This window comes from Apodemus sylvaticus, chromosome 4 (genome assembly GCF_947179515.1).
Source record: "Apodemus sylvaticus chromosome 4, mApoSyl1.1, whole genome shotgun sequence".
Classification (NCBI taxonomy): domain Eukaryota; kingdom Metazoa; phylum Chordata; class Mammalia; order Rodentia; family Muridae; genus Apodemus; species Apodemus sylvaticus.
The window spans coordinates 78,677,273-78,703,477 of NC_067475.1; the positions used below are offsets into that span (position 1 = coordinate 78,677,273).

At 42.0% G+C, this 26,205-nt stretch overlaps 2 protein-coding genes across 8 annotated transcripts in view; one reads left to right on the top strand and one right to left on the bottom strand.

Moving 5' to 3' along the window:
* The window catches only part of Ash1l (ASH1 like histone lysine methyltransferase), a 116,046-nt gene extending 100,770 nt beyond the window's left edge, over positions 1-15,276 (bottom strand). The window contains exon 1 of one of the 3 annotated variants that reach the window (XM_052180088.1): positions 15,235-15,276. The gene's annotated coding sequence lies outside the window, so the exon portion shown is untranslated. Of the gene's footprint in view, positions 1-14,637; positions 14,954-15,057 lie in introns of those variants that run through there. The other 2 variants (XM_052180087.1, XM_052180086.1) reach the window with 2 other exon arrangements.
* Dap3 (death associated protein 3) overlaps positions 14,433-26,205 on the top strand; it is a 31,009-nt gene continuing 19,236 nt past the window's right edge. The window contains exons 1-3 of one of the 5 annotated variants that reach the window (XM_052180089.1): positions 15,345-15,509; positions 15,679-15,761; positions 23,832-23,885. In XM_052180089.1, coding sequence (XP_052036049.1) covers positions 23,844-23,885 — 42 coding nt within the window. In that variant the 5' untranslated portion in view covers positions 15,345-15,509; positions 15,679-15,761; positions 23,832-23,843. The other 4 variants (XM_052180092.1, XM_052180090.1, XM_052180093.1 and 1 more) reach the window with 4 other exon arrangements.

Consider the following 26,205-nt stretch of genomic DNA (forward strand, 5'->3'; position numbering starts at 1 on the left):
CCTGAGTCCTCTGCAAAAACAAAAAGCTCTTAACTTTGTCATCTCTCAGACCCAAATAATTCAGTCTTCTTTTTTTTTTTTTTTTTTTTGGATTTGGTTTTTTCGAGACAGGGTTTCTCTGTGTTGCCCTGGCTGTCCTGGAACTCACTCTGTAGACCAGGCTGGCCTCGAACTCAGAAATCCTTATGTTTTTGCCTCCCAGAGTGCTGGGATTACAGGCATGCGCCACCACTGCGCGGCTAATTCAGTCTTCTTAGGACTGACAGCTCTGTTTTGATGTCATATATCAATCATATAACTGGCATAGCAGCTTATGTCCATCAGTTGCCTGGCATGAGCAAGACCCTGAGTACAACTGTTGTCAGCAATGGCAAAAGCATGGCCACATGAAATGGTGCATGCATGTAATGCCACAACCTGAGAGCTTTGAGGCAGAACTTCCAAGTCCAGGGCCGGAAGAGACTAAAAGTTTAGTGAGACCTTGTCTCAAAAAATCAAAACAATAAACAGGAAAACAACAACAAAAAAAATCGTATGACTGACTAAAGATCCAGGCCTCTAATCCTGAAAAAGAAGAAAACTTATCCCGTAATTGTTTTAATAATGTAAATGTTTTATACTTTAAGTGTGTTTGTGGATCTGTTATATGCTTTTTCTCCATATAAAAAACATAAAGCTCTACTGGTTTTTATGACAGATTCAGAATCCTAAAAACCAAGTTTTTCCACTCAATTTAGCAACAACAAAACTTGAATTAAATTTGATTTTACTTTTAATTAGCAGAATTTCTATGAATTATGCTCAAGAATATAGAAATATTAAAGTGTTTGATAAAAGAGAGCTTTCCCAAAAACTTTTAATAAATGTGTTGGTTCATTCAATCAGTATTATACTATCTAAAATAGAAAGAAAGAAAGAAAGAAAGAAAGAAAGAAAGAAAGAAAGAAAGAAAGAAAGAAAGTTAGTTTAAAGCTAACAGTTCCCACCCAAAATTTCTGGCACCAAATGTTCTAGACTATGGACTGCAGAGTTTTTGCTGTTACTGTTTGGACAGTGTTTCATTATTGGCCATGAACTTGTGACCCTTTTGCTTTAACCTCCCAAGAACTGAGATTATGACCACGCACCACGTCAGCTACAACAGGCACGATGTTTTGAATGTCTGAAGTAATGTGGCTTGTGAATGGGATTTTTCCATTTGGGGGATGTTTCTATCCAGAACCAAGAGTGCCGTGTTATGTATGACTTATTCTGTTTCCTTCTATAGTATATTTAATGTAAAATATAGTTACAAAGAGAAAAAGAATTAAGAACTGTTGCCTTTCTGCTCAAAGAAGCAAATTCAACATTCATTTTAAATGTAGTTTTGTGGTTTACATGTTCAAATCTCTGTAACAATCCAGAACAAACTAGTGAAGCTGTAAAGAAAGTAAAAAAGGATATGGGTCAGCTGATAGAGTGCTTGCCAAATACATATCAAGTCCTGGATTCCATACCCAGCACGGGGAAGGTAGAGGCAGGGCAATCAGAAGTTTAAGGTCATCCTTGGAAAGGGACAGCAAGTTCAAAGACAAAGTTCAAAGATAAAACTACCCCTACCCCTAATAAACAAACAAGAAAGTCAATACTAGCTTCATGGCATAAAATCCTTTAACATATACCATTATGTTTATACCATTATGAACAAACTGGAAAATTAAATACATTAGTAAAATATACATTTATGTAACTATAAAATATGATAATCTGATATGATAGAATTACCTATGAATTTTCTGAAATCACCATAATAATTTACAAATGTTATTTTGCTGTCTATTTGGCAATGTGCCACTAAATATCTAGGAAAGCAACATAAAGTTACAATTTCCAACTAGGGCATGTATGAAGACCTAGACTTAATTCCTACCTCCAAATACAAACTCAAGTTGCTAAACTCAGCAGCAGGAGCCCTGCCTTGATCTGCTGAGCCACCACAATGGTGCCCCTTATTTTGAATTGGAGCTTCTCACAGAATCTCAAACTCAGAGATTTGGCTAGGCTGACTGGCCAATGAACTCCAGGATCCACCTGTAGAAGTTACAATTCAACTATTGTTAAGTGCTAGGGATATGACCTCAAGTGATATGCTTATGCACCAAACACTTGACCATCTTGAGTGCTTGGGAGGCAGACGCAAGAGGATATCTGTGAGTTCAAGGTCAGCCTGGTCTACAGAGTGAGTTCCAGGACAGCCAGGATAGCCGAGAATACACAGAAAAACCTTGTCTCAAAAAAGAAAAACCAAGGGTGGGTGGGTGGGGGGGGGTTTGCGCACGCCTGTAATCCCAGCACTCTGGGAGGCAGAGGCAGGCCAATTTCCGAGTTCGAGGCCAGCCTGGTCTACAGAGTAAGTTCTAGGACAGCCAGGGCTATACAGAGAAACCATGTCTCAAACAAACAAACAAACAAACAAAAACAACAACAACAACAACAAATCCCAAAAAACAAAAAAACAAAAACAAAACAAGATTTAAAAAATGTCACCAAATGGCAATGACTGTGCTTACTAAATTTTATCAAGCAAACTCGAAGAAGTTAAAACTCACTGAAATACATACTAATATAATCTGGTAGTCAATCAGATTGGGAAGTTTTCAATTTATTTGTTTTGTTGTATAAGTCAATGTATACACATAGGCGTATGGGTATCTTTCTCTTTCCCTCCCTGCCTTAAGTTTAGAGTTTGTATGTGCAGGATGAAGGACAACCTTAGGAAATCAGGTCTGTGGGCCCCAGAAATTGACATTAGGGAAGATACTCAGATTGTCAGTCAGAACCTTTACTGGCTGTGGCATTTCACAAGCCCACTTAAAAACCAAACAACCAAACAAAAAAACAAAAACAAGGATATATAGATGAAACTATATATCCTTGACTGCCCTGGAACTTGCTATGTATGTTCTCACCTACTCTGCCTCTGTCCAGAAAGCTGGAATTGAAGGTGTGTATCACCAAGCCCGGCTTACTGGCTCACCAAAATTCCAGCATTCTGGAGGCAGCCCCCCAACCCCACACACACACTTTTTTTTTTGAGACAGGGTCTCACTATGTAACTCTGTCTGTACCCCCAAAATGAACCACTTCTAAGGTGAGATGGGAGTCTGAAACAGGAAAATCAGAAATTCAAGGGCTACCTAGCTTGAAGTCACAAACATGTAGAAATAAGACCCTGCTTCAACAAGGCAAAAGGCAAGAACCAACTCTTGGAAGTTATCTTCTGACTTCCATTTTCTCTCAAAGTATATTTGAAACCTATGTGCATGTATAATAACATTTTTTAAAGATTTATTTATTTATTTATTATATGTAAGTACACTGTACCTGTCTTCAGACACACCAGAAGAGGGCATCAGATCTCATTACGGATGGTTGTGAGCCACCATGTGGTTGCTGGGATTTGAACTCAGGACCTTTGGAAGAGCAGTCAGTGCTCTTAACCTCTGAGCCATCTCTCCAGCCCCCAACATTTTTTAAAAATTGAAATTCAGGAGGCAGAGGCAGTCAGATCTCTTGAGTTCAAGGTCAGCCTGGTCTATTGATCAAGTTCCAGGACAGCCAGGGCTATACAGAGAAACCTCGTCTTGAAAAACAAAAAAACAAACAAAACAAAATTAAAATGCCTTGGCTAGATATAGTTGTACACACCTTTGATCCCATCATTCAGGAGGCAGAAGCAGGTGGATCTGAGTTCAAGGCCAGCCTGGTCTACTGAGCAAGTTTATGTAGTGAGTTTAAGGTTATCCAGGATTACACAATGTGAGATGCCATCTCCAAACAAACAAACACATAGAGGTAGGTAGGGTGGAGGCTGTTTTAATTTATTTATTTTTATATGTCTGAGTGTAAATAGTTGGACCACATACAAACCCAAGCCTAGTAGGCTAAGAAGTCAGAAGAGGAGTCAAGATTCCCTGGAACAGGAGTTACAGATGATTGTGAGCCATTATGTGGGTGCTGGGACCTGAACCTAGGCTCTCTGCAAGAGCAAAGAGTATTCTTAACCAATTAGCCATCTTTACAGCCAGAGAAAGAAGATTTTGAGTAACTCAGCAGTCTTGCACAATAATACTTGTTAGGATAATTCTGAGACTCTCTTTTTATTATACTTATTTCCTTATATTGGGGTGGGCATGTATATGCAACATGGATATCAAAGAACAGCTTGAAGGAGTTAGTTCTGTCTTTTCACATATGGGTTCCTTCAGGTTAGGGAGCAAGCACTTTAACTGCCTGAGCCATCTCACCAGCTCTTATCAGACATTTTGCATTTAAAGGTTCATTTTTATCTTAAATTATATGTGTGAGTGCAAGTACCCATACAGTTCAAAAATCATCAGATTCCCTGGACCGGAAGTGGTTGAGGAGCCCACTAAAGGAGCTAGGAATCAAGCTCTGCTATAGCACGATGAGCTCTTAACTACTGAATCATCTCTCTAGCCCTCCTTATTTGTTTTTATTTGATTTGAGACAGGTTCTCTTTATGCAGATCTGGCAGGTCTGGTATGTTCCTTGTAGGTCAGTCTGGCCTTGAACTCCTAGAGGTGTTTGCTTGTGCCTCCCAAAGGTCTGTGCCATCACACCCAGCTTTTTTTTTTTTAAAGATTTACTTTTATTTTATGTATATATGTTTTTTACCTTTATACATGTCTAGGCACCATATGTGTACAGCACATGAGCAGGTCAGATGAGGATGAGGATGTCTGATGCGTGGAGTGGCAGAGAGCTGTAAGATCCTATATGAGTGCTGAGAATCTAACCTGGACCAAGTGCTCCTCTTAACCACTAAGTCATCTTTCTAATTCTCCATTACGGTTTTGTTTGTTTTGTTTTGTTTCTTAACAGTAACAGATTAACAATATAAGCTTTAGAAATGTATTATATGACATCATCTAACAATTAACTGCCTTTTAAAAAAATTATTTTATATGCATTGGTGTTTTGCCTGAATGTAAGTCTATGTGATGGAGTCAGATCCCCTGGAACTGGAGCTGCCATTGGGTCCTGGAAATTGAGCCTGGGTTCTCAGGAAGATCAAGCAGTGTTCTTAACCACTGAGCCATGTCATCAGCCCCCCACCCCAGCCCTCCCACACATCTTTTTTTGAAACAGGGTCTCACTATGTAACTGGCTGTTCTGGAACCATGTAGACCAGGCTGGCCTCAAATTCAGAGATCTGCATACCTCTGCCTCCCAGGTGCCAAGGCATATACCCCTACATCCAGCTCAATTAACTCACTTAAAAAATTATTTTTAACTGACATAGAAAGAGCATTTAAGAAATAGTTGGTGCTTGGACGTGGCGGCACACATCTTTAATCACAGCGCTGGGGAGGCAGAGGCAGAGGCAGAGGCAGAGGCAGAGGCAGAGGATCTCTAAGTACAAGGTCAGCCTGGTCTACAGAGTGAATTCCAGAATAGCCTACACAAAGAAACCCTGCCTCGAAAAACCTAAAAAACACAAACAAATAAATAATAACAAAAATAAAAAGAAGAAAACAAAACCAAAAAATCTTGTTAATCAAAATCCTCACTTTGTTCTATTATTACTTGACTTTTCCTTCCTCAAAATTAAACATATGCATATAAAAATAAATAGCTCAAGTTTCTTCATTAAAAAAGTAACTGCTCATTATTTTTATCTTTGCATCTAAACATTAACTTTCCAACCTGCAGCCAGGCGGTGGTGGCGCATGCCTTTAATCCCAGCACTTGGGAGACAGAGGCAGGCGGATTTCTGAGTTCGAGGCCAGCCTGGTCTAAGAGTGAGTTCCAGGACAGCCAAGGGCTACACAGAGAAACCCTGTCTCGGTAGAAAAAAAAAAACAAAAAAAACTTTCCAACCTGTGTTTATCATTTAGTTGGATATGAAATCTCTACTTGTTTAAGATTTGTATCTTCAGATCTTCTCTGAAAACATATAATGTTCACCTGGTGATTATTCTACATGACTAATTGAATCTCTTTGAGCCCTATATTTTTCAAACATCAATTCTTCATTTCTTCTTTTCAAAGATAATCTTTTAATTTTTTCCATTTTGCCCTGTTGGAGTTAGTCAGAAAATACTTAAACTCTGGAGTCTTCATTTCAGCAGTACGGAACTAAAAAATATCCTGTCCAAATTTCAAATAATACCATTTACACTGAGAAGCCAAAACAAAACTAATTTATAATTGACAGACAGTCCTCCTTAAAACAAACAAAACTGTTTGATTAAGAATGACTTGGTATCAAGTGCAGAAAACAGGACCAAACATAGAGCTAAATGTTAAGTCAACAACTCACGCCTTATTTACTATGGGACTAAAACATCTGACACTAACAAGAGATAGAGACCAAAGTGGTCGAGATGGCACAGAGGGGAAAGGACCTTGCAGATAAGTCTGAAAACCTGAAAGAACTGACTTCTGAGAGTTAGCATTCCAACTGTGTGAGCATGCACACAAACACACACAAAATAAATAAATGTAATTGTAAAAACTAAAAACTAACTGTACATAGAACTTGCATTTATCTCAGTTGCACTTATCAGGATTCTTAGAGAGATGTATGTTTAACAAATCACCCTGAGCAAAACAGCAAGACAGCATCTCAAAAAAAAGACCCAAAAACTAGGCTAAGCATGATAACAAATTCCTATAATCTCAGAATTCAAGAGGTTGAGGCAGAAGGATCAAGTTTAAGACAAACCGAAGCTGGGCGGCGGTGGTGGTGCATGCCTGTAATCCCCACACTCTGGGAGGCAGAGCCAGGGCTATACAGAGAAACCCTGTCTTGAAAAAACCAAACAAACAAAAACAAAAAACAAAAAACAAAACAAAACAAAAAAGACAAAACCGAGTTAAGTAGTGAGTTTCAGCCAACTTGAACTAAGAATGAGACCCAATTTCAAAATAAAATAAAATATAATTAGGTGATTGAATAACTTCTTAAGAGTAACTATTTCAAATGTCTGTTCTCAGGAACATCCTCTCAGCTAAGAGCAGCCTCTGTGCAGCCTGAACACTACATGGGTTCTAAGGTAGGTAACAAACTCACAAGTACAATTCCCAAATACCTATACATCGTACTCATCAGCAGAACTTCAAAATCAAACCAATATGAATTTCATTCTTGTAAATAGCAAGATGCCTTGAGACTGAACAATCCTGCTCTTGTTCAATGTCTCCAATGCCAACTCATTTCTCTGTGATAACTGGATTCCACTAGAAAATGTTTTTAACATTTTATCAGTATGACTAAAACAATAGAAAAGCATCAACATGTTACTTGTCGCTTATAAATCTGATAAAAGCAGACAAGCTTTTCTAATATGAGAACTAAAAGCAGTGATGGGAATCTCTAGTCACTTTCCTTGTTAGAGGGATTCCCTATTGACAACATAGATTACCAGTAGTTTGCACAAGTAATTTAATTTCAATGATCATCTAATAAAGTATTTTAAGAGTTATATAAACCTATCTATGGAGATTAGTTTTCACTGTAAGAATCAAAGAGCAGGGGCTGGAGAAATGGCTGTTCTTCCAGGGGACTTTAGTGTCCAGTACCCACAAGGTGGCTTATAGCCATCTCTAAGTCCAGTTCCAGGGGATGGAGCCTCCACTTCTGTCTACAGAGATGAGCCATCTCTCCGGCACCTGATATACAAATGATAAAGACACACATGCAGGGCCGGAGAGATGGCTCAACGGCTAAGAGAACCAACTGCTCTTCCAAAGGTCTTGAGTTCAAATCCCAGCAACCACATGGAGGTTCACCACCATCATTAACAAGATCTGATGCCCTCTTCTGGTGTGTCTGAGGACAGTTACAGTGTACTTAGATATAATAATAAATAAATAAATCTTTAAAAAAAAAAAACCCAAGCCGGGCAGTGGTGGCGCATGCCTGTAATCCCAGCACTCTGGGAGGCAGAGGCAGGCGGATTTCTGAGTTCGAGGCCAGCCTGGTCTACAGAGTGAGTTCCAGGACAGCCAGGGCTATACAGAGAAACCCTGTCTCAAAAAAAAACAAAAAACAAACAAACAAAAAAAAAACCCAACAAGCCAGGCAGTGGTGGCGCATGCCTATAATCCCAGCACTCTGGGAGACAGAGGCAGGCAGATTTCTGAGTTCCAGGCCAGCCTGGTCTACCGAGTTGAGTTCCAGGACAGCCAGGGCTACACAGAGAAACCCTATCTTGAAAAACCAAAAAAACCCAAAATGAAACAAAACAAAACCAAAAAACAACAACAACAAAAAGACAAGCATGCAGCAAATAAACCATACATAAATAAAACTTCTCTTTAAATTGAAAAAATTAAGAGTAAAAGTAATAAACACTAAAAATAAAATTCATAGATTCTTCAAACATGTAAAACACAATGACAGAAATACAACTCTAAAATAGTAATTATATTTAAGTTAAATTCACCAGACTCTGTTATTAACAATTCTAATGACTCAGTTAATTTAAAAAAAAAAAAAAAAGGATTTCTGGGCAGGCTTATCATATACCTATAATCCTGGCACTTGGAAGGTTTAAGAGTCAGGAAATTCAAGGTTGCAGGCCAACCTAAGTTACAGGAAACCCTACTTTTCCAGGTAATTATTACGATTACAAGCAGAAGGCTAATATCTTCATACAAAGAAAGAAACAGGAGTGGGATAGTAGCTCAGCTGATAAAGCTCGTGACTTGTAACTATGAAGCCCTAACTCTGAGCCCCAGCACCAATGTAAAAAGTCAGGTGTGGTGCTTGCTTCTGATCCAGTGCTAGGACATACACAGCTTGAGCTACCAGCCGGTCGGTCAGTCCACCTAGCCTGTAGTTGAGCAAAAAACCAGTCAGAGGCTCTGTTTCAAAGATAAGATAGACAGCAACTGAGAAGGAATGACACTTGAAGTCTCCTCTCACTTCCACTCAAAGGAAGACACAGATACATGTATGCAAATGAAAATGCAAACCTAAAAATTACAGCTAAGAAAAATTGTAAGAACTAGCAGCATATATAAAAACAATAATAAACAACTACAATGAACATTTTCCTTTTTTGTGGTAACAAGGTCTAAAGTATCTCATTCTTTTTGAAGGCTGACACATGACTCTAGCATGTTTTTAAAATACTCAGACTGAGACTGGAGGGATGGTTCAGCAGTTAAGAGCACTTGCTGCTCTTGTAGAGGACCAGAGTTTAGTTGCCAGCACCAGGTTGGGTTGTTTGATTCACCTTTAACTCCAACTCCAGGGGGATCAATACCCTCTTCTGGCCCGTCACTGTAATCTCTCTTAGTCTTTCTGTCTCTCTCTCTCTCTCTCTTGCTGCTATGTGCATACACCAACAAAAATAAATATCTTTAAACATTCCTTAAACTATTCAGACCAACACACTTAATTCAAATAGCAATATGAAGGTTTTGTTTTGGTTTTTGGAAACTGCAACTATATACACAGCCAGACTTCTCCACTATGCACACACCAATGGGCAGGAACGGAAGTGGCCATGTCTGTATTAGCAAAGCACAGAGGAAACCTTAACGGCAATGAAACCGGTAATACTGTGGAGCCAATACCCTGCAAGATACTTGGAAGTTCATAAAGTTCATAATGTTAAAACAGGACATAATGCTTTTTACTTCTGGTTTGGTTTGGTTTGGTTTGGTTTGGTTGAAACAGGGTCTTACCATGTAACTCAATCTCAATCTCTCTCTCTCTCTCTCTCTCTCTGTGTGTGTGTGTGTGTGTGTGTGTGTCTGTGTGTGTTTCTGTGTCTGTATGTGTGATTTTAAGTATTTGTTTTGTTTTTGAGACAAGATCCAAAAATGCTACCCAGGCTGACCTCTAACTCGTGGGCTTAAGTGTATGTAGCTCCTGCTGAAGTGGGCGTCTACCTCCAGGACCTAGGAGACTGAAGCAAAATGACTTTCATGAGTTTGAGGCTAGTCTGAGCTACATAGTAAATTCCAGGATAGCGTAAGTAGGGTATTCTGTGAGATACTGCCTCAAAAAATTAATTTTGAAGTATGTGAAATACACAAAAGATAAAAATATACATATGTGAAAAATATGCACATGCATGTATATACAGGTATATGGCATATATAACAAAGCAACACCATGGACATATTATACTCATTAAGCACTGGAGAAAACATTAAACTTTTCAAAGTTTCACAGAGGCCATTCTAATACAAAATAAGAGTCTAGGAATGGAGAGATAAACATATATTAATGCTTATATTTGTGCTCAGCACCCACATAGTAGCCAACAACCACATGTTCTCAAGATCCAAGTCCTTCTTCTCACCTCTGTAGATACAAGACACACACATGGTACACATGCATATGGCCAGCAAAACATACACATAAAATAAATTAGATCTAAAAAAAAAAAAAAGACAAAAACATATTTTCTAAGCCCCTGCCCAGTTTACCCTGTTAAAACACCATAGGCAAAGTAAGTTAAATGCCTTTCTTAAACTTCTCCATTTTTTAAAAAAAGTACACTAATTGTTTTTAATTTCAAACACTGGTTTCATGGGTAGTTGTCAAATGATTCCTGAAATTTTACATCCAAAAGATTTTTTCATTTTTATATACCCCCAAATGTCATCAAGACCTTTTTATAGAAATTCCCTACAGGTAAACATAGTAGTATCCTGGGCTAGTGAAACCCCTTTTTCAAAAAAACAAAGCAAGCTATTGGGATTAAAGGCATGTTCCACCACACCCAACATGAAGGCACTTTAAAAGAATTTTTTTTTAACTTTTATGTGTATGTAATTGTGCAGAAATCAGTTTGTGTCTAACACATTCATCCAAGAGACCAGAAGAAAGCACTGGATACCCTGGAACTATAGTTAAGGGCAGTTGTGAGCTGCCATTTGAGTACTTGAGAACTAAACCTGGGCATCTGCAAAAACAGTAAGCACTCTTAACCAATGGCCATTTCTTTAGTCCCTGAAAGGATTTTAAGTATATAACCTTATATACAATATATGCATTTTATGGCCTCCTAATAATAAACAAGACCAGCAATGTAACTCAGTAAATATATATGCTTCAAAAGTCTGTAGACCTGATTCTGATTTGAAACTATACAAAGATGGAGGGAGATGACCAATTCTACAAAGTTGTCCTTTGACTTTCACATGTGTATCATAAGCACACCCAGACACACATCAAGCACATATATGTAATAAATAAAAAATTCAATAAATAATAAATATTATTTAAAATAATAAATATTATCAAAAACCCTTCACAAGCTGTAAAATCTCAATTCATCTGATTCAATCTGAGAGTCCTCAATATTATGCAAGTCATACATTCATCTGGATTAAAATCTCCGAAACAACAGACACTACATCATTCATCTTAAGTGTTCTCCATGTAAGAGCTTACATGTGCAATGAAATGTGCTTATAATTAAACAAAAATCAAAAAAGAATCAGGGAGATGAATTATCTGTTTTATGTCTTAACATACAACCGAGGAAAAACAACACTATTTCTCAAAAATGAGAATATAAAGATGTACTATATTATATATCCTTATCATAGTCTACAATTATTTACTATGTGCAGAAATACATTTTGAGCCGTGCGGTGGTGGCGAATGCATGTAATCCCAGAACTCTGGGAGACAGAGGCAGGCAGATTTCTGAGTTCAAGGCCCGCCTGGTCTACAGAGTGAGTTCCAGGACAGCCAGGGCTATACAGAGAAACCCTGTCTCGGAAAAAAAAAAAAAAAATCCAAACAAACAAACAAACACAAACAAAAAAAGAAATACATTTTGAGAAGATAAATTCTCTTTTCCCTTTTTGGTGTTCTGAGAGCTTAGGCTGGCCTAGAACTCACTATGTAGTTCAGGCTGGTCTTGAATTCACAATAATCTTCCTGCCTAGGCTTTCCCAAATGCTCTGCTGAGTCAGCACTCCTGTCAAGTTCTCCTGATGACACACATTGAAGGAACGCTACAGCATTCACCTTCAAACTTAAATACATCTCTCACCTAAACAAAACTCAAGGGAAAAGTGGGTATTCAAAAACAAAACCTTCTGAATAAATCCTGGTGTTATTTCATTACAACTTAATCTCCTGAAAGTATATATATAATAGCTGGGCACGGTGATATGGTGATACATGCTGTTTGAGGCCAACCTGGCCTACACATTAAATGTAAGGTCACTATTTCTTCAGATTCTTGGTGCTAGACTAGGAAACATCCCAATAATACAGTTGAATTAGTTCAAAGATCCTTTCCTCATTTTCCAAGAGGGGATCTATACTACAAAATTAGCCTTTCGAAGAATTCCTACAGTCCAGCCAATAAGTTCCAATATCCAAAGGCACATATCAATAATTTACAGATCCCCAAAACAAGTTTACTCATAAATGCCAAAAGAAACTGCCAAAGAAGCCAGGCCAGTTGGCTCATGACTGTAACCCCAGAAGGCTATGTTAAGAAGATTACAATCCTCAAATTTGAGGCCAGCCTGGGCCACATAATGGGTCCTGAGCCAGTCTGGGCTACAGAGTGAGTGAGACCCTTTTTCAAAACAACAACAAAAGGAAAATGTCAAAGAAAGTATATTTACTCTATTACAAACACCACCTGTTGGATTGTGGGATGATGTTACTCTTGTGTCCATCTGCCTACATTCTTTCTAAATTAAGTAGCTTTTTAATTTTTCATCTCTCTCTCTCTCTCTCTCTCTCTCTCTCTCTCTCTCTCTCTCTCTCTCTCTCTCTCTCTCTCGTGTGTGAGTGTGTCTGTGAGACTGGGAAAGGGTGCCAGATACCCTGGGGCTAGAGTTATAAGCAGTTATGAGCCACCTTAACTGGGGGCTGGGCACTGGAACCCAAGTCCTGCAGAAGAGCAGTAAGTGTTCTTAACTGCTGAGCCTTATCTCCAGCCCCTTGTTTTGTTTGCTGAGAAAAGGTTTCCTGTAACCAGGGCTCTCCTTAAACTTAATATGAAGCATAGAAAAGAGCTTGAAACCATGATCCTCCTGCCTCAGCTTCCAGAATGTTGGGATTACAAGTGTGTGCCACCACATTCAGACTAAATGGTTTCAATTCCCCAGATTTGTCCTCAGTATGTGCACAACTCCCTGTATGCATCCCCATCTATACAACAAGCTAATCAACACATCTTGATACTTCTTACCCCAAGAAAGAAATCAATTATTAGTATCCAGTAATATCTTTGTAGGATAAGTCAAAAAAGATCCTGTCTCTGGCAGAAATGAAGTCCAGCTGCCCAGTCAGGAGGCTCTTTGGTAGAATGCTTGCTAGCAGGTTTAATCCCCCACCCCCACCACACAAAAAAACCAAACAGCCACAAACAACAGTTACACCAATACAAAGTAGGCTGTGGAAACATTTTAACTTTGATACATACTAAACTGTCAGAAGCGCTCTGCTTGCTCTGTAAACACAACAAAATCATAAATACCTATCTCATATAGGACAGTGTATAGTCTATACATGCTTGACACTTTAAGTTCTCCCATGCATAATCTAACCAATCATATTTACCTACTTTCAATAACAATCTCCTGAGGCACTATTATATGGACAATACATTACTAAATTAGTAATTTAAAAAATCCCAATGTTGCCACTAATTTAACACATGACCTTGGGAAAGTACCTCTTTATGCCTGGATTTCCTATTTTCCTATAATTTTTACGGTTTTAGGGTTACAAAGAACCTGAAAGAGCATTCTAAATATAAAAACTTTATGCTAACATAAATGCTAGTATAAATCCACACGGCCAAAAACAACTCCCCTAATTCTCAGCCTGGTAGCGATCACTCTGAGGATGATGCTCTGGGCTTTCATATTTACACAACTGACTCTATTCAACGGCACAGACTATGTCAATTTTCTTCCCTTCCAGATCTTAGCATGCCTGCTGTACTATCATACTAATGCTAAAATACATGCACATTTATCGACCTAGAGGACACGTCCCAGCATTTGTTTCTAAATAAGCTAACTTATAAAGAGAACTTCCTCAAATGCAGGCAAACTCTTCCTGAATACTTTCCATCCTCGAATATACACATATGAATATAGCAGCTATAAACCAACAGACCATCTGCTCTTCAAGACCCAAAACATTTCTTTCCAAGTAGGAACTAACCGGTGACATTTATTAAACTTATTAACACTCAGATCACTATGTCATGCCTGTATATATTTCCGCCTTTAGAGAACACAGATCTTGTACAGGTAAACCACCCGCTGAAGATCATCTCCCTTGCTACTTTTGTCCCTTACTTAGACAGACACAAACTGGATCTTGGGAGATGCTCCAATCGGGCCTACTACACAAACTAACCTGTCAGGGGCACAAGCGACTCCGCCTCCACTCGCTTACTTTCCCGTCCCCCTCCCCCAAACCAAGAGCCCGCTGGTCAGGGACGCCCCGTCACCCCGCCTAGAGGGACTTCCCGGTAAGCTCAGGATCCCTTTCCCTGATCTCCCCTCCCCCATCCTCGCCCCGCTCTCCCGGAGGTCCAGGTCCGGGGGGTGACAGTGGTTCACGGGTAGCCAAGGGAGAGACTACTTGGGCCTTCAAAGGCCTGCTCACACCGCACTACTCACCGTGTGAGGCCGAGAGCGCCGAGTGCAGGCAAGTGGGGAGAGAGGGTGGCAGCCTGGCGCCTCGGCTTCCCTGGGTCCACACCGTAACCCTCCCGCTTGTCAGGAGGCGGCCAGCGGGTAAGCGGACCGGTGGAAACGCGAGAGAGGAGAAGCCAAAGGCGTAGGTCGGAAAGGGGAAACCGAGAGAAGGCGGGTCCGGCAACCAAGACCGGGATCGTCTCCCCGCTCCGCAAAGCGAACCCAAAATGGCGGCGGGAGCGGCAGCAGCAGCGGCGGCGGCGGTGGTGGCGGCGGCGGCGGCGGCGGCAGCTCTGGGGAGGGAGGGAGGGAGCGAGCGAGCGAGCGAAGGGCGCCTCGTGCCCCCCCTCCCCGCCTCCCACTCCTCCCTCCGCGCGCTCTCCCCGCCGCCCCCCCCCTCACCCGACTCCGGACGCGCTGCGCGCACGCCCGCCGGCACGCTTCCGAGTGTGTCTGGACTGGTCGCGAGCTGCGCCCTCCAACCACCGCCTCCGGCCGCCCCGCGCCACCAGCACCGACGCGCTCGCTCAGGGGCTTCAGCTCGCGCGCTCCCGACTCCCTCTTGGCCCTCACGCGTACCTTCCGTGGCGCGAGCCCGAGCCTCCTCCTCCTCCTCCTTCTCCTCCTCCTCCTCCACCTCCTCCGCTCGCCTCCCTCCCTTCCCCGCCCCCACGGCTACCAACGGCAGCCACGGCCGCCGCCGCCTTCGCCCCCACCCCTCGAGCGTGCGCCTCCCACAATCCCCCCCGCGGGACGTTCCATTGCGCGCGCCTGCCGGGGCCCGGGAGAAGCGGACACGCCCGCGCGGATGAGGCTTGCCACGGGGACGGGAATCTTTTGAGTAGCGAGCGAAGGTACCTAGGCACCGACCTCCTGGGACGGGACGCCGGGACGCCGAGGCTTTGCTGCCCGCTTACGGCCGCGGGGCGGGTGGCGCGGTGCCCCTCCGCTGGGCTGTGGTTGCAGCCGCGGCGACTGCGCGTTGGGTAGCTTCCTGCCACACGACCCGAGCTTGCTTCTCAGCTTCAGGACCGGCGCCTCGGATCCAGCCGCTGGAGGTGTTGTGTGCTGGTCATCAAAGCAGGAGTACTAGTGGTGGACCCGTGGTAAGGGGACACAGGGGATGCGATGATGAAGGGGGGTAAAGGAGCGTGTACTCGAACTGTTCCGAGATAGGGCGTGAGGGCAGCAGTGTCGTTGACCATCCAAGAGGGCATCCTCCAGACCCGGGGCTCCAGACGGGAGGATGAACAGGAGGAACGTCTGTTTATATGTTAATGTGGTTTAACCTAATTAAAGTCCCAAAAGGTACCATACTATCCTCTGTGTTTGTGTGATCCTTGTGCACTTCTCAAAGATTGTGCGAACTCGGTTGTCAACTGGCAGCCTGATGTTAGAGAAGTGGTTCTCAGCCTTCCTAATGTATAGTTCCTTTAGTATACTAATGTACGATCCTTTAGTATAGTTGCACATGGTGATTCCCAACCATAAAATTAGTTTTGTTGCTCCTTCATAACTGTAATTTTGCTGCTGTTATGAATCGTAATGTAAATATCTGATATGGGACCCCTGTGAAAGGGTTGTTAGACCTCTTCCCAGAGTTGCCAACTGCCGGTTGAAAACCAGTGTGAAGGGATTAAACCATGCACTTAGATTTGATTTCTAGATTTGATCTTTTAGGCCTTCAAATTATTTTTCTAAGATATTTATGGGATGCTGGTCGTAAAAATTAGCTAACCCCAAAATATGCCTTCAGGGTTGGAGTATGAAATAACGAGATCGTATATGTAAAGTAGAATTAGCTCCAGGGCACGGGGAAAATGCAGAGTATTACTGTTATCATTTACAGTGCTGTTGATGTTGATAAGACTTGTAGGTGTAATTGGTAGTTTGTGTTCTATTCATCTAAATTGCTAGTTAAACCAGACCCGTGGCATTCATTGGCTGCTAATATTTGTTTCCAAGTAGACATTTGATGAGTTCAGAGCAGTGTGCTGTTAAAACCCCAGAGTTTGATCTACTCATTTTTAGTCTCCCACAAAAAGCAAGGCAAAATTTTAGAGGAATTTTAAGTTTCCTTTATTATCTGTGAATTGCTTACCTTTGAGATTCTGGGGAAATTTAAACATTACTATGTTACATTCATCTCCAAAACCCATTCAATTAATATTCAGTCTTTTTTGGAGTGGGGGTTAAATTGTCTTTTGAGTGTTTTGGTTTGTTTGTTTGAGTGTTTTGGGTCTTTTGTTTTGTTTTTGACAGTCTCACTCTTTAGCCCAAGCTTACCTGGAATTGCAGCAGTCATCCTGTCTTGGCCTTTTTAGTGGTTGGTTTATAGGCATGAACCCACACCTGGCTTCAGATAACCCAACCTTTCCCTATTACCTCTATGCATCAGGCATAGTCTTTATGTTTCCTTCTGAGTTAAAGAGAAGATTAGCCTTAATTACCTAGCTGTGAAATTACTTTGGCTAACCAAACCCTGGCTGATTCATGGAGCCCACCTAGGTTTACACTAATCTTCGTTTAGTAGCTTCCTGTGTGCGACTTTGTATAGGTGTGTGCATGCTGTGTGCACACTGTCGGGCTCCTTTGCATGGTCTTTCTCAAAGTAAATGGAAATGTTAGAATCCGTATCATACACTTAAATGCTACAACTAGCCTAGCTCAAGGCTATAATCTCAACTCTTGGAAAGTAGAGGTAGGAGAATTGGAACTTCAAGATTGTCCACAGCTGTACTGCAGAGTCTTGACCAGCCTGGGTTCCATGAGACACTGTCACAAAACAACAGCAGGGTGAGGGGTGGAGGCAGGTGAGAGAAAATTAGAGACTGAAAGCATTGAGGGACTGTTCCTGTTAACCCTTAGAGCAGCGCATGGAGACTCTTCATTTTCCAAGTGAAGCTTGAAGTTCAAAGAAATCTGTGACTTGATCTTTAGTTTCCTATCTCTTAAGAACCTTACTTTCCCCTTATACCATACTGCCTTCATAGTAAAATTTATTTTTTTTCTGTATGGGTGTTTTGCTTCTATGTATGCTTGTGCATTTCGTGCGTGCGTGCGTGTGCAAGTGCATGCATGAGGCCAGAAGAGGGTGTTGGATCACAGAAGATTGTGAGCCCCTGCATGGGTGCAGGGGATGTAGGATGAGGCACATTAATTTTTCTTCTCTGGTCCCAGTGTTTCTCCAGGAACCCAAACTGGGGAAAGTAGGAGCAGAAAATGCAACATAAAACCTGTTGATTGTGCTGTGCGCATGTACATGCACAGGCTTGGGGTGCCGGAGGTCACCTTTAAATGTCATCATTCAGGAGCCATCCTACTAGCTTTTCCTGTTTTGTTTGTTTTAGGTTTCTTTATAACCCTGGCATCCCCGGAACTCTGTAGACCAGGCTATCCTCAGATTCCCCTGCCTCTACCTCTAGTGCTGGATTTAAAGGTGTGTGCCACTATGCCAGGCCTGTTGTTGTTGTTGTTGTTGTTGTTGTTGTTGTTGTTGTTTTCTGAAGCAGCTGCCTGCCTGGATCTCAGGCGAGCTGGATTTGGTTCGTTAGCCAATGAGCCAATGACCTGCCTGTCTCCACATTACCCCAGTCTTGGGATTACAAAGTGTCTACCACCTTGTCTGGCTTTTTTATATGTCCAGGGATTAAACTTGTGTGACAAGCACTTTGCTAAGTGAGTCATTTTTTTTTTTGAAGCCCAAAGCTGTTTCTTTTTCCCAACTGAAATTATGAAAACAACTAGTCTTCACTAATTTCCATACAGTCTTTCTCAGTCCACACAATTGAGTGCTGGCTTAATATACACAAGGCCTGGGATTTGATCCCCAGTACTGCCAGCCCAGTCCCTCACCCCAGAAATAGTCCTCTGTGCAATTATTTGCTTCATCATTGTAATTTTATTTTTTCCTTATGTCATTATTTTAAGACAGTCTCACCATATAGTAACTATGTAGCCTAGAACTTGTGTAGAAAACAGGCCGGCCTTGAAGTCACAGTGCTGGGGTTAAAGGCATACATATACATCCCCATACCTGGCTGTCCTTGCAAGGTTTTTTTCTTTATAAGTGTTTTAAATGGTATTGAAAATGTAATTTGGACCTAAGTGTTGTGACTTGTACTTGAAATCTCAGCTTTTGAGAGACAGGAGGATTGCTGAGAGTTCAGCAGTCTGTATGAGTGTGAGACTTTACAGATAGGTAGGCAGGCAGACAGAGCAAGCAAGCAAGCTAGCTGGGGTGTCTTTTAGTAGTAGAGCATTTGTCTAACATGTCCCAGGCCTTGAGTTGATCTCTTTTTTTTTTCTTTTTTTTTTTTAAATTTTATTCGATATATTTTTTATTTACATTTCAAATGATTTCCCCTTTTCTGGTCCCCCACTCCCCGAAAGTCACATAAGCCCCTCTTCCCTCCCCTTATTCTCCCACCCACCCCTTCCCACTTCTCTGTTCTAGTTTTGCCTTATACTGCTACACTGAGTCTTTCCAGAACCAGGGGCCACTCCTCCATTCTTCTTGTACCTCATTTGATGTGTGGATTATGTTTTGGGTATTCCAGTTTTCCAGGCTAATATCCATAGGCTGGTTTGGTAACAGGATCTCACAGAGTTTAGGCTAGCCTTGAACTTACTTACAGTGGAGGACAGATGACTTGAACTTACTTACAGTGGAGGACAGATGACTTCTGGTCCTCTTGCCTCCACTTTTAATGTGCTGTGTTTACAGTGGACACCCCTGTACCCAATTTATGAGATGCTGGAGATGGAGCCCAGAGAGAGCTCTGCTTGCTGTGGGAGCGCGGCATGAGCTGAGCCATTCCCCAGCCCTGGTTTGGTTTGCGTTTTTTGAGATTGGGCATCACTCAGTGCTTCACTTTATAAACCAGACTGTCCTCAAACTCACAGAGATCCATCTGTTTCTGCCTCCCAAATGCTGGTATAAAAGGTGTGTGTCATTATGGCCCAGCTAAGAGAGCTAAGTAAAACAGCTAACAAGCGGGGTAGATAGAACCTTGTCCCAGCCTGTGACCGAGAGCTTTGAACCCCCTCCCAGCTGCACCCAGGCCCCATAGCAGCCTCCTTTACTATAATCTACAACAGTGGTATCAATGCTCTTTTGCAGTAAAGGGATTCCAAGGCTAACTAAGTTTGGAATTTAATTTAACGTGAAATCTCTTAGCAGACTTAGTGGCACAAATCTACCATCCTGGTACTGGGAGGTAGGGGCGACCCTTGGCTACATAGCAAGTTTGAGTCCAGCCTGAGCTATATGAGACTGCCTCAAAACAACTAAGTAGAAAAATAAAATACAGGTCTCTATTTGTTTCCCTAAGAGTTTTAATATGTATTTCAAAATTAATCATGATATTAATGACTACATTATTTTGCAAATTTCGTCTGTCTTAAACCTAAGTTAGTAGTCAGCAAACATCTTGAGAAGTGATGCTTTAGGCTGTGGTTTTCCTGTAGAGCAGAAGAGCCCTGGATCCCTGCAGGTGAAAGGGAAGCTGGTGGCTCATGCCTTCCCTCCCAACCTGTGTGTTCCTGGCCAGGGTGTGCCACATCATGAGTTCAAGACAGCTAAGGTTACGGAGAGACCCTGTCTCAAAGAGAAGGGGGGCAGTAGAGATCCTTGTAGTCTTGTTCACCTCTGTACACTGCACCAGTGAGCATGTGGAAGTTTCTCATGCTTCTTGAGTGACTGGTTTCTTTATTAAAAAGTAAATGGTGAGGGCTGGAGAGATGGCTCTGGAGGTCCTGAGTTCAAATTCCAGCAACCACATGGTGGCTCACAACCATCCGTAATGAGATCTGATGCTCTCTTCTGGAGTGACTGAAGACAGCCACAGTGTACTTACATATAATAAATAAATATAAGTGGTGACTAAAAGAATATGGGATTCCAAGGAGTTTGTGACTCTATGGTTTTAGTTTGTTTGTTTTACAATGTATTTATTTTGGGCTGGAAAGAGGGCTCAGTGGTTAAGAGCACTTAGTAATTTTGTAGAGGACCTTTGCTCAATTACCAGCAACTGCCCAGGGTTGAGGAGCAGGAAACAGACATCCAGGCAAGTGCCTTTACAGACGTGCAGGCAAATAGACATAAAATGAAAATAAAATCTTTGATTAAAACAGAATTTATGTATTCTGTTTGCCTGATAGTTGTGGAGACCAGATTTACAGACTGTTGTAAGTCTCTATGTGGTGCTGAACATCAAACCTAGGTTCTTTGCAACATCAGCAGGTGCTCCCTCCGGGATGGTTTGTAGCCCTCCTGACTGTGCTAGAGGCTTCATCTCTGTTCATTATGTTCCCGGTATTGACACAGTAACAAGTGAAATTCGCACAACTTTCTTGTTACTGTTGTTGCTTTAATAACTAACAGGTGGAAAGTAACCATTATCAAGAGATTTCATTTAGTTACTCTGTCAGCGCTAGGTACTTGTTACATTGAATCTCTACCCGTGAAAGAATTTGTTCTCTACAAATTCCAAGGTCAACAGTTGGAGCTGGAGAGATGGTTCAGTTTAGAGCAGTTTTTGCTCTTACACAGAACCTGGGTTGAGTTTCCAGCACTCACAAGATGGCTCACAACTATCTATAACTCCAGTTTTAAGGGATCCAATTTACTCTTCTCATCTCTTAGCACCAGGCCTGAATATGGTACACATGCATACATGCAGGCAAAATAGTCATAGACATAAAAATAAGTCTTAAGAGTAAAGTCAACCATGGTTCAGAAATCTTAACTGGAAAAATTGCAGAAATTAACAATTTACATGTTGGAATGCTGTGCTGATGGAGCTGAGGAAATCTTACGCTGTACCTACCACTCCATCTCACCTAGGGTCGGAACCATCTCTGTCTAGCATATTCACACTACCGTGCTACCCACTGACAGTCATCTAGGCTATCGGATGGACTGTGGCAGCGCTATAGTGACGTCAAGTAGCCCTTTCTGTTTAAAGATCCAAAGCTTAAGAGTGATGATGCTGATGTCCAGTATTGTCTTACTAACCTTTAATCCCACCCAGCACATGGAAGGCAGAGGCAGATAGGCAACCAGGGCTACATAGAGAGACCCTATATTCCAAAATAAAATAAAATAAGAGTTATAATGCTAAGAATTCAGATGTGATAAAGAGATCGTATAGAGTGCTTCCTTCAAATAAAAAGGTGAAGATGCTAGTACTCAGAGGCAGAAAAGCCAGGAAACAGGCTCCAGCCTAATCTATATAGTGACATCCCATCTGAAAAGAGAGGGGAGAGGAAGGAAAGGGACCACATTCATGCAACTTACTATATTTCCTATAATTCTATTTATTTAAATGAGGTATTTATTCTTTATCTGTGGAAATATATAGTGAAAAAATAGTATGTGCTTGGTTTGGTACAGTGTATGATTTCAGACTCACACTGGGGGTCGGGTCCTGCTTACTGGGATGGGGTAGATACAGTCTCACTCTGTAGCTCGGGCTCTACTGATAACCAGCTATCTAGTCCAGGCTTGCCTCAATCCAAGAACTCCTTCAGCGTCAGCATCCCAAGAGCTAGAATTACAAGTGGTATAACCACTATATCCTGCTTCTGATGGGATCTTGAGGAAATACTTTATTTTACATTTCTTTTCACTATCAAAAGATAGAATTTTCTAATTAAATATTTCCACCCTACAAAAGGATAAATTTAGCATGTGGTTTAAAATAAAACTCATGGTATGAAATAATAAAATAATGTAATCAGGTCTGACATGTGCCCATAGGCTCACTTGTGTGAGCACGTGGTCCTCAGTTGATGGTGCTGATGGTGGGGGGGGGCGGGGGAGGCTGGAATTTTTAGGAGGTGGAGGTTCACTGGAGGAAGTGGATTGTCCAGAGATGGCCCCTGAATGTAGGTACAATGTGACAAGAAAGAAGGCTCCCTGTTTCTGCCACTGTGCCTTCCCTGTTTGTTGCAATGTCTCCTCTGCTTCCCATGACGGATTGATTGCATCCCTCTGGGACTGGAGGCCAGAATAAACCCTGTCTCCGCAATGCCTTCGTCAGGGTGGTCTATTACACCAACAGAAGAGAAAGGCCCATCTGTTGGTGCAATTGCTTCCACCAACAATCCGAAGACGCAGGAGACCAGCATAGTCTGTATAGTTCCCTATCAGTTAGGGCTATATAGTAAGACTGTCTCAAAACAAACAAACAAACAAAAACCCAAAGTAATAATAAAATAAATATTCACGCACCTATTAGCCTGTGTTAGGATTACTCGTTTCCAGTGTTCCCCCTAAATCCTCTGTTACTTTAGATCTTAGCATTCGTTTGCCTTTCCAGTCCAGTTTTGCCATCCGTGTGTGTCCTGCAGTGAGTGACGTTTCAGATGTTACTTGTATTTTGTTTTCTTTGGCAAGATGTTATTTTTCCAGGCTGGCCTTAAACTATATAGCTGAAGATGGCCTTGAAATTCTGATCTTCCTGCTTCCACCTACTCAGTGCATGGTTTTAAAATTTAGTTTATTTAACATGAGACATAATAATTTTCACTCAGTAATGATTTTTGTTTGTTTGAGCCAGGGTTACTCTGTGTAGCACTGGTTGCCTGGAACTCACTTGGTTTATTAGATCAGGCTGGCCTTGAACTGAGAGAGATCCACTTGCCTCTGCTTCTCAACTACTGGGATTAAAGATGTATGCTGCCTTGCCTGGCCAGTATATATTTTTGATGTTGATCCATTTATTATAGTTCCTTCCCTGCTATTTCTATTATTTCTATTCTTTAGTTTTTACAATTTTCAAATAATTCACACTCCTCTGCTATAAACATTCTTATATTTTCCAGTGTATATGCATATGTAGTCTTCTAGAGTAAATATGAATGAATGGAATAGCTCATACATCTTCAACTTTGTAAAGACTGATTTTCCAATACATTTGGATTTACAACTGTTGTGGAACTTCTTTGGCATCTCATTATGGAGGCTTTACTTTCTTTTCATGACTTGGGATGAGGTTAAACTTACTGCCACAATGTTTCCTAAGCGAAATGGTTTTTCTTGTCTTTTGCCCAGTTTGTTGGTGCATAGATGATTTTCATATATCTAGGCAGTATCAGATCTTTATATTCCATATGTTTTTATTAAATAGTGGCTTACCTTTTTTTCTCTTTGTCTTTTTTTTTTTTTTAAGAGAGCAAAGACCATGCTGACAAGAATAACGCGACTTTCCTCTAGGGCCCAGAAGGTGAGTCCTCACAGCCCACTCACATGCTTCACAGTCAGGTAAAACTCAGAAGGCTAAGGCTAGCGGACTGGGAGTTCAAGGCCACCGTGGCCGGCCGGCCAAGTAAGAGTCTGCCTCGGCAGCAGGCAGAGACAGTGCGCCTGAGATAATGAGTGATGAGGAGGGCACATTTTTACCAACTGGCAACTTTGAGCGAGGTGGCTAGTTAGACATGCCACTCTTGATAAGAGACTAAAGTCATACAGAGAATGGACTGTCTGAGGAGGGCGGGGAGGCGTCTAAGGAGTGAGGAGGCGATTCCACTCAAGCCTGAGGACCTGTGTGAGGCACTCTAGTGAGAGTTGCCATGGACAGAACCCCAGAGCTTGTAGGCTGGACAGAAGCAGACCCTGAGCTTCGTTAGCTGGCGAGCCTGCCAAATTGGTAAGCTCCAGGTACGCTGAAAACCCCCTTAAGGAAATGAGTAAGCAAGGCAGAGGACAGTCAGGGAAGATACTTGGTGTCCACCTCCAGCCACCACACATGTGCATACATGACACACACAAAGGGCCAAGGACGCAGCCCCATAAAATTCTGGACTGGACGCAGGAAATCTGGGTTGGATTTCCAGTACCACATAAACTGAACATGGCAGCAGCAGCAGTGCTAATCAGTCTGCGGACTTTGGAGGTAGAGACAGGAGGATCAGAAACAAAGTCATGCATGCTGAACGAACCTGAGGACCAGGATCGAATCCCCAGCGCCCACAGAACAAGCAGAGCCCTTCACAGACACCGAAGCTCCAGGTCTAGGGCAAGCTGGTGGTTGTTCCTGGCCTCCACACAACCGACACACACAGTGAGGCAGACCCGTACAAATGAAGAATAGACCATACTGAATTGGGCGAGGTGTCACAGCCCTGCTATAATGAAAGCACTTGGGAGACTAAGACACGGGATCAAGGCTGGCAGGAGCGATGGAGAGAGAGAAGTCCTGCCCCAAAGGGGGCAAGGGTGCTCACTGCTGGTTCGCTTTAGACTTTTTAATTACTGACCAAATGTTAGTTGTGGGTTCATTCGTTTGTTCATATACAACAGAATCTCACTGTGTAGCCCAGCTGGCCTGGAACTCCATCTGCCTTTGTCTGCCAAATGGTGGGACTAAAGGTACATACCACCACTCCCAGCATAGGTGCTGGCTGTATGTGGCCTAACCGGTGCACATATGGGATCCATGGTTTCCAGGGCACATAGCTCAAAGGTCATGAGTAAAGGACTGCTCTGACTGTGTGGTACTAAGGCAACACCTATCACCAAGCCTGGCATCACTGAGAACAGGAAATCCATTGCCCTGAGTCTGCAGAAGACAGGGAGCGTCACTTACATCAGACCCATGGTGACAGCAAGAGTTCTAACAAATGGAACATTCCTCTTGTATGGTTTGGGACTGGGAGAAAGGGTTTGCTCTTTTCCTTTTCCTTTACCAACCTCTACCCTGAGATTTATAAAAAGCCTCTGTCCATTTTAGTGAATCAAAGCAAAACATAAAAGTTATAAAAGAAATAAAGGCCAATATTGGGGCAAGAAAGTTGGCTTGGTGGCTAGGAGCACTTGCTGCTCTTGCAGATGATGTGAGTTTGGTTTCTATCGCCCATGAGGGCTCATAACCAACTTTAGCTCCTGAGGATCCAGAACCTTCTTCTGGCCTCGTCCATACACACATAAAATGATATTTATAAAAAGAAGGGCCAGGTGTGATGGTTCATGCCTTTGATCTCAGCAGGCAGAGGCAGCAAATCCCTGAATTTAAGGCCAGCTTGTTTACACAGTGAGCTCCTGGTCAGCCAGGGTTACACAGTGAGACCTTGTCTCAGAAGAGGCTGTGTAGTGCTCAATGGTAAAGAGCGCTGGCTCCTCTTGCAGAAGATCTGTGATGGATCCCCAGCACCGACTCGGTGGCTCACAACCATCTGTAAGGCCGAATCCAAGTTGGCTCTGAGGGTCCCAGTAGACACACTTGTGCTGCACAACCTTACATGTAGGCAAAATACCCATTTACATAAAATTAAAATGTATAGTTTTTTAATGTATATGTTTTTAGTTTGGCTCAGGATGACCCTCTTTGGTTCATGGGTAGTGTTTGAGGAACTGCATTATATTCACTCTTGAACTAAGCTGAGAAAATTGTACATAGAGTTGTTTACCTTAGAAGCAAGACTAGCTGGTTAATTCCACTTATAACACTTTAAAACATAAGGAATCCATTTTGTTAGTTTTTTATTTACAGAAGGAAAAAAAACAAAGTCATCAGAGTACTGCAGAAATAGCACCACCTTGTGGCC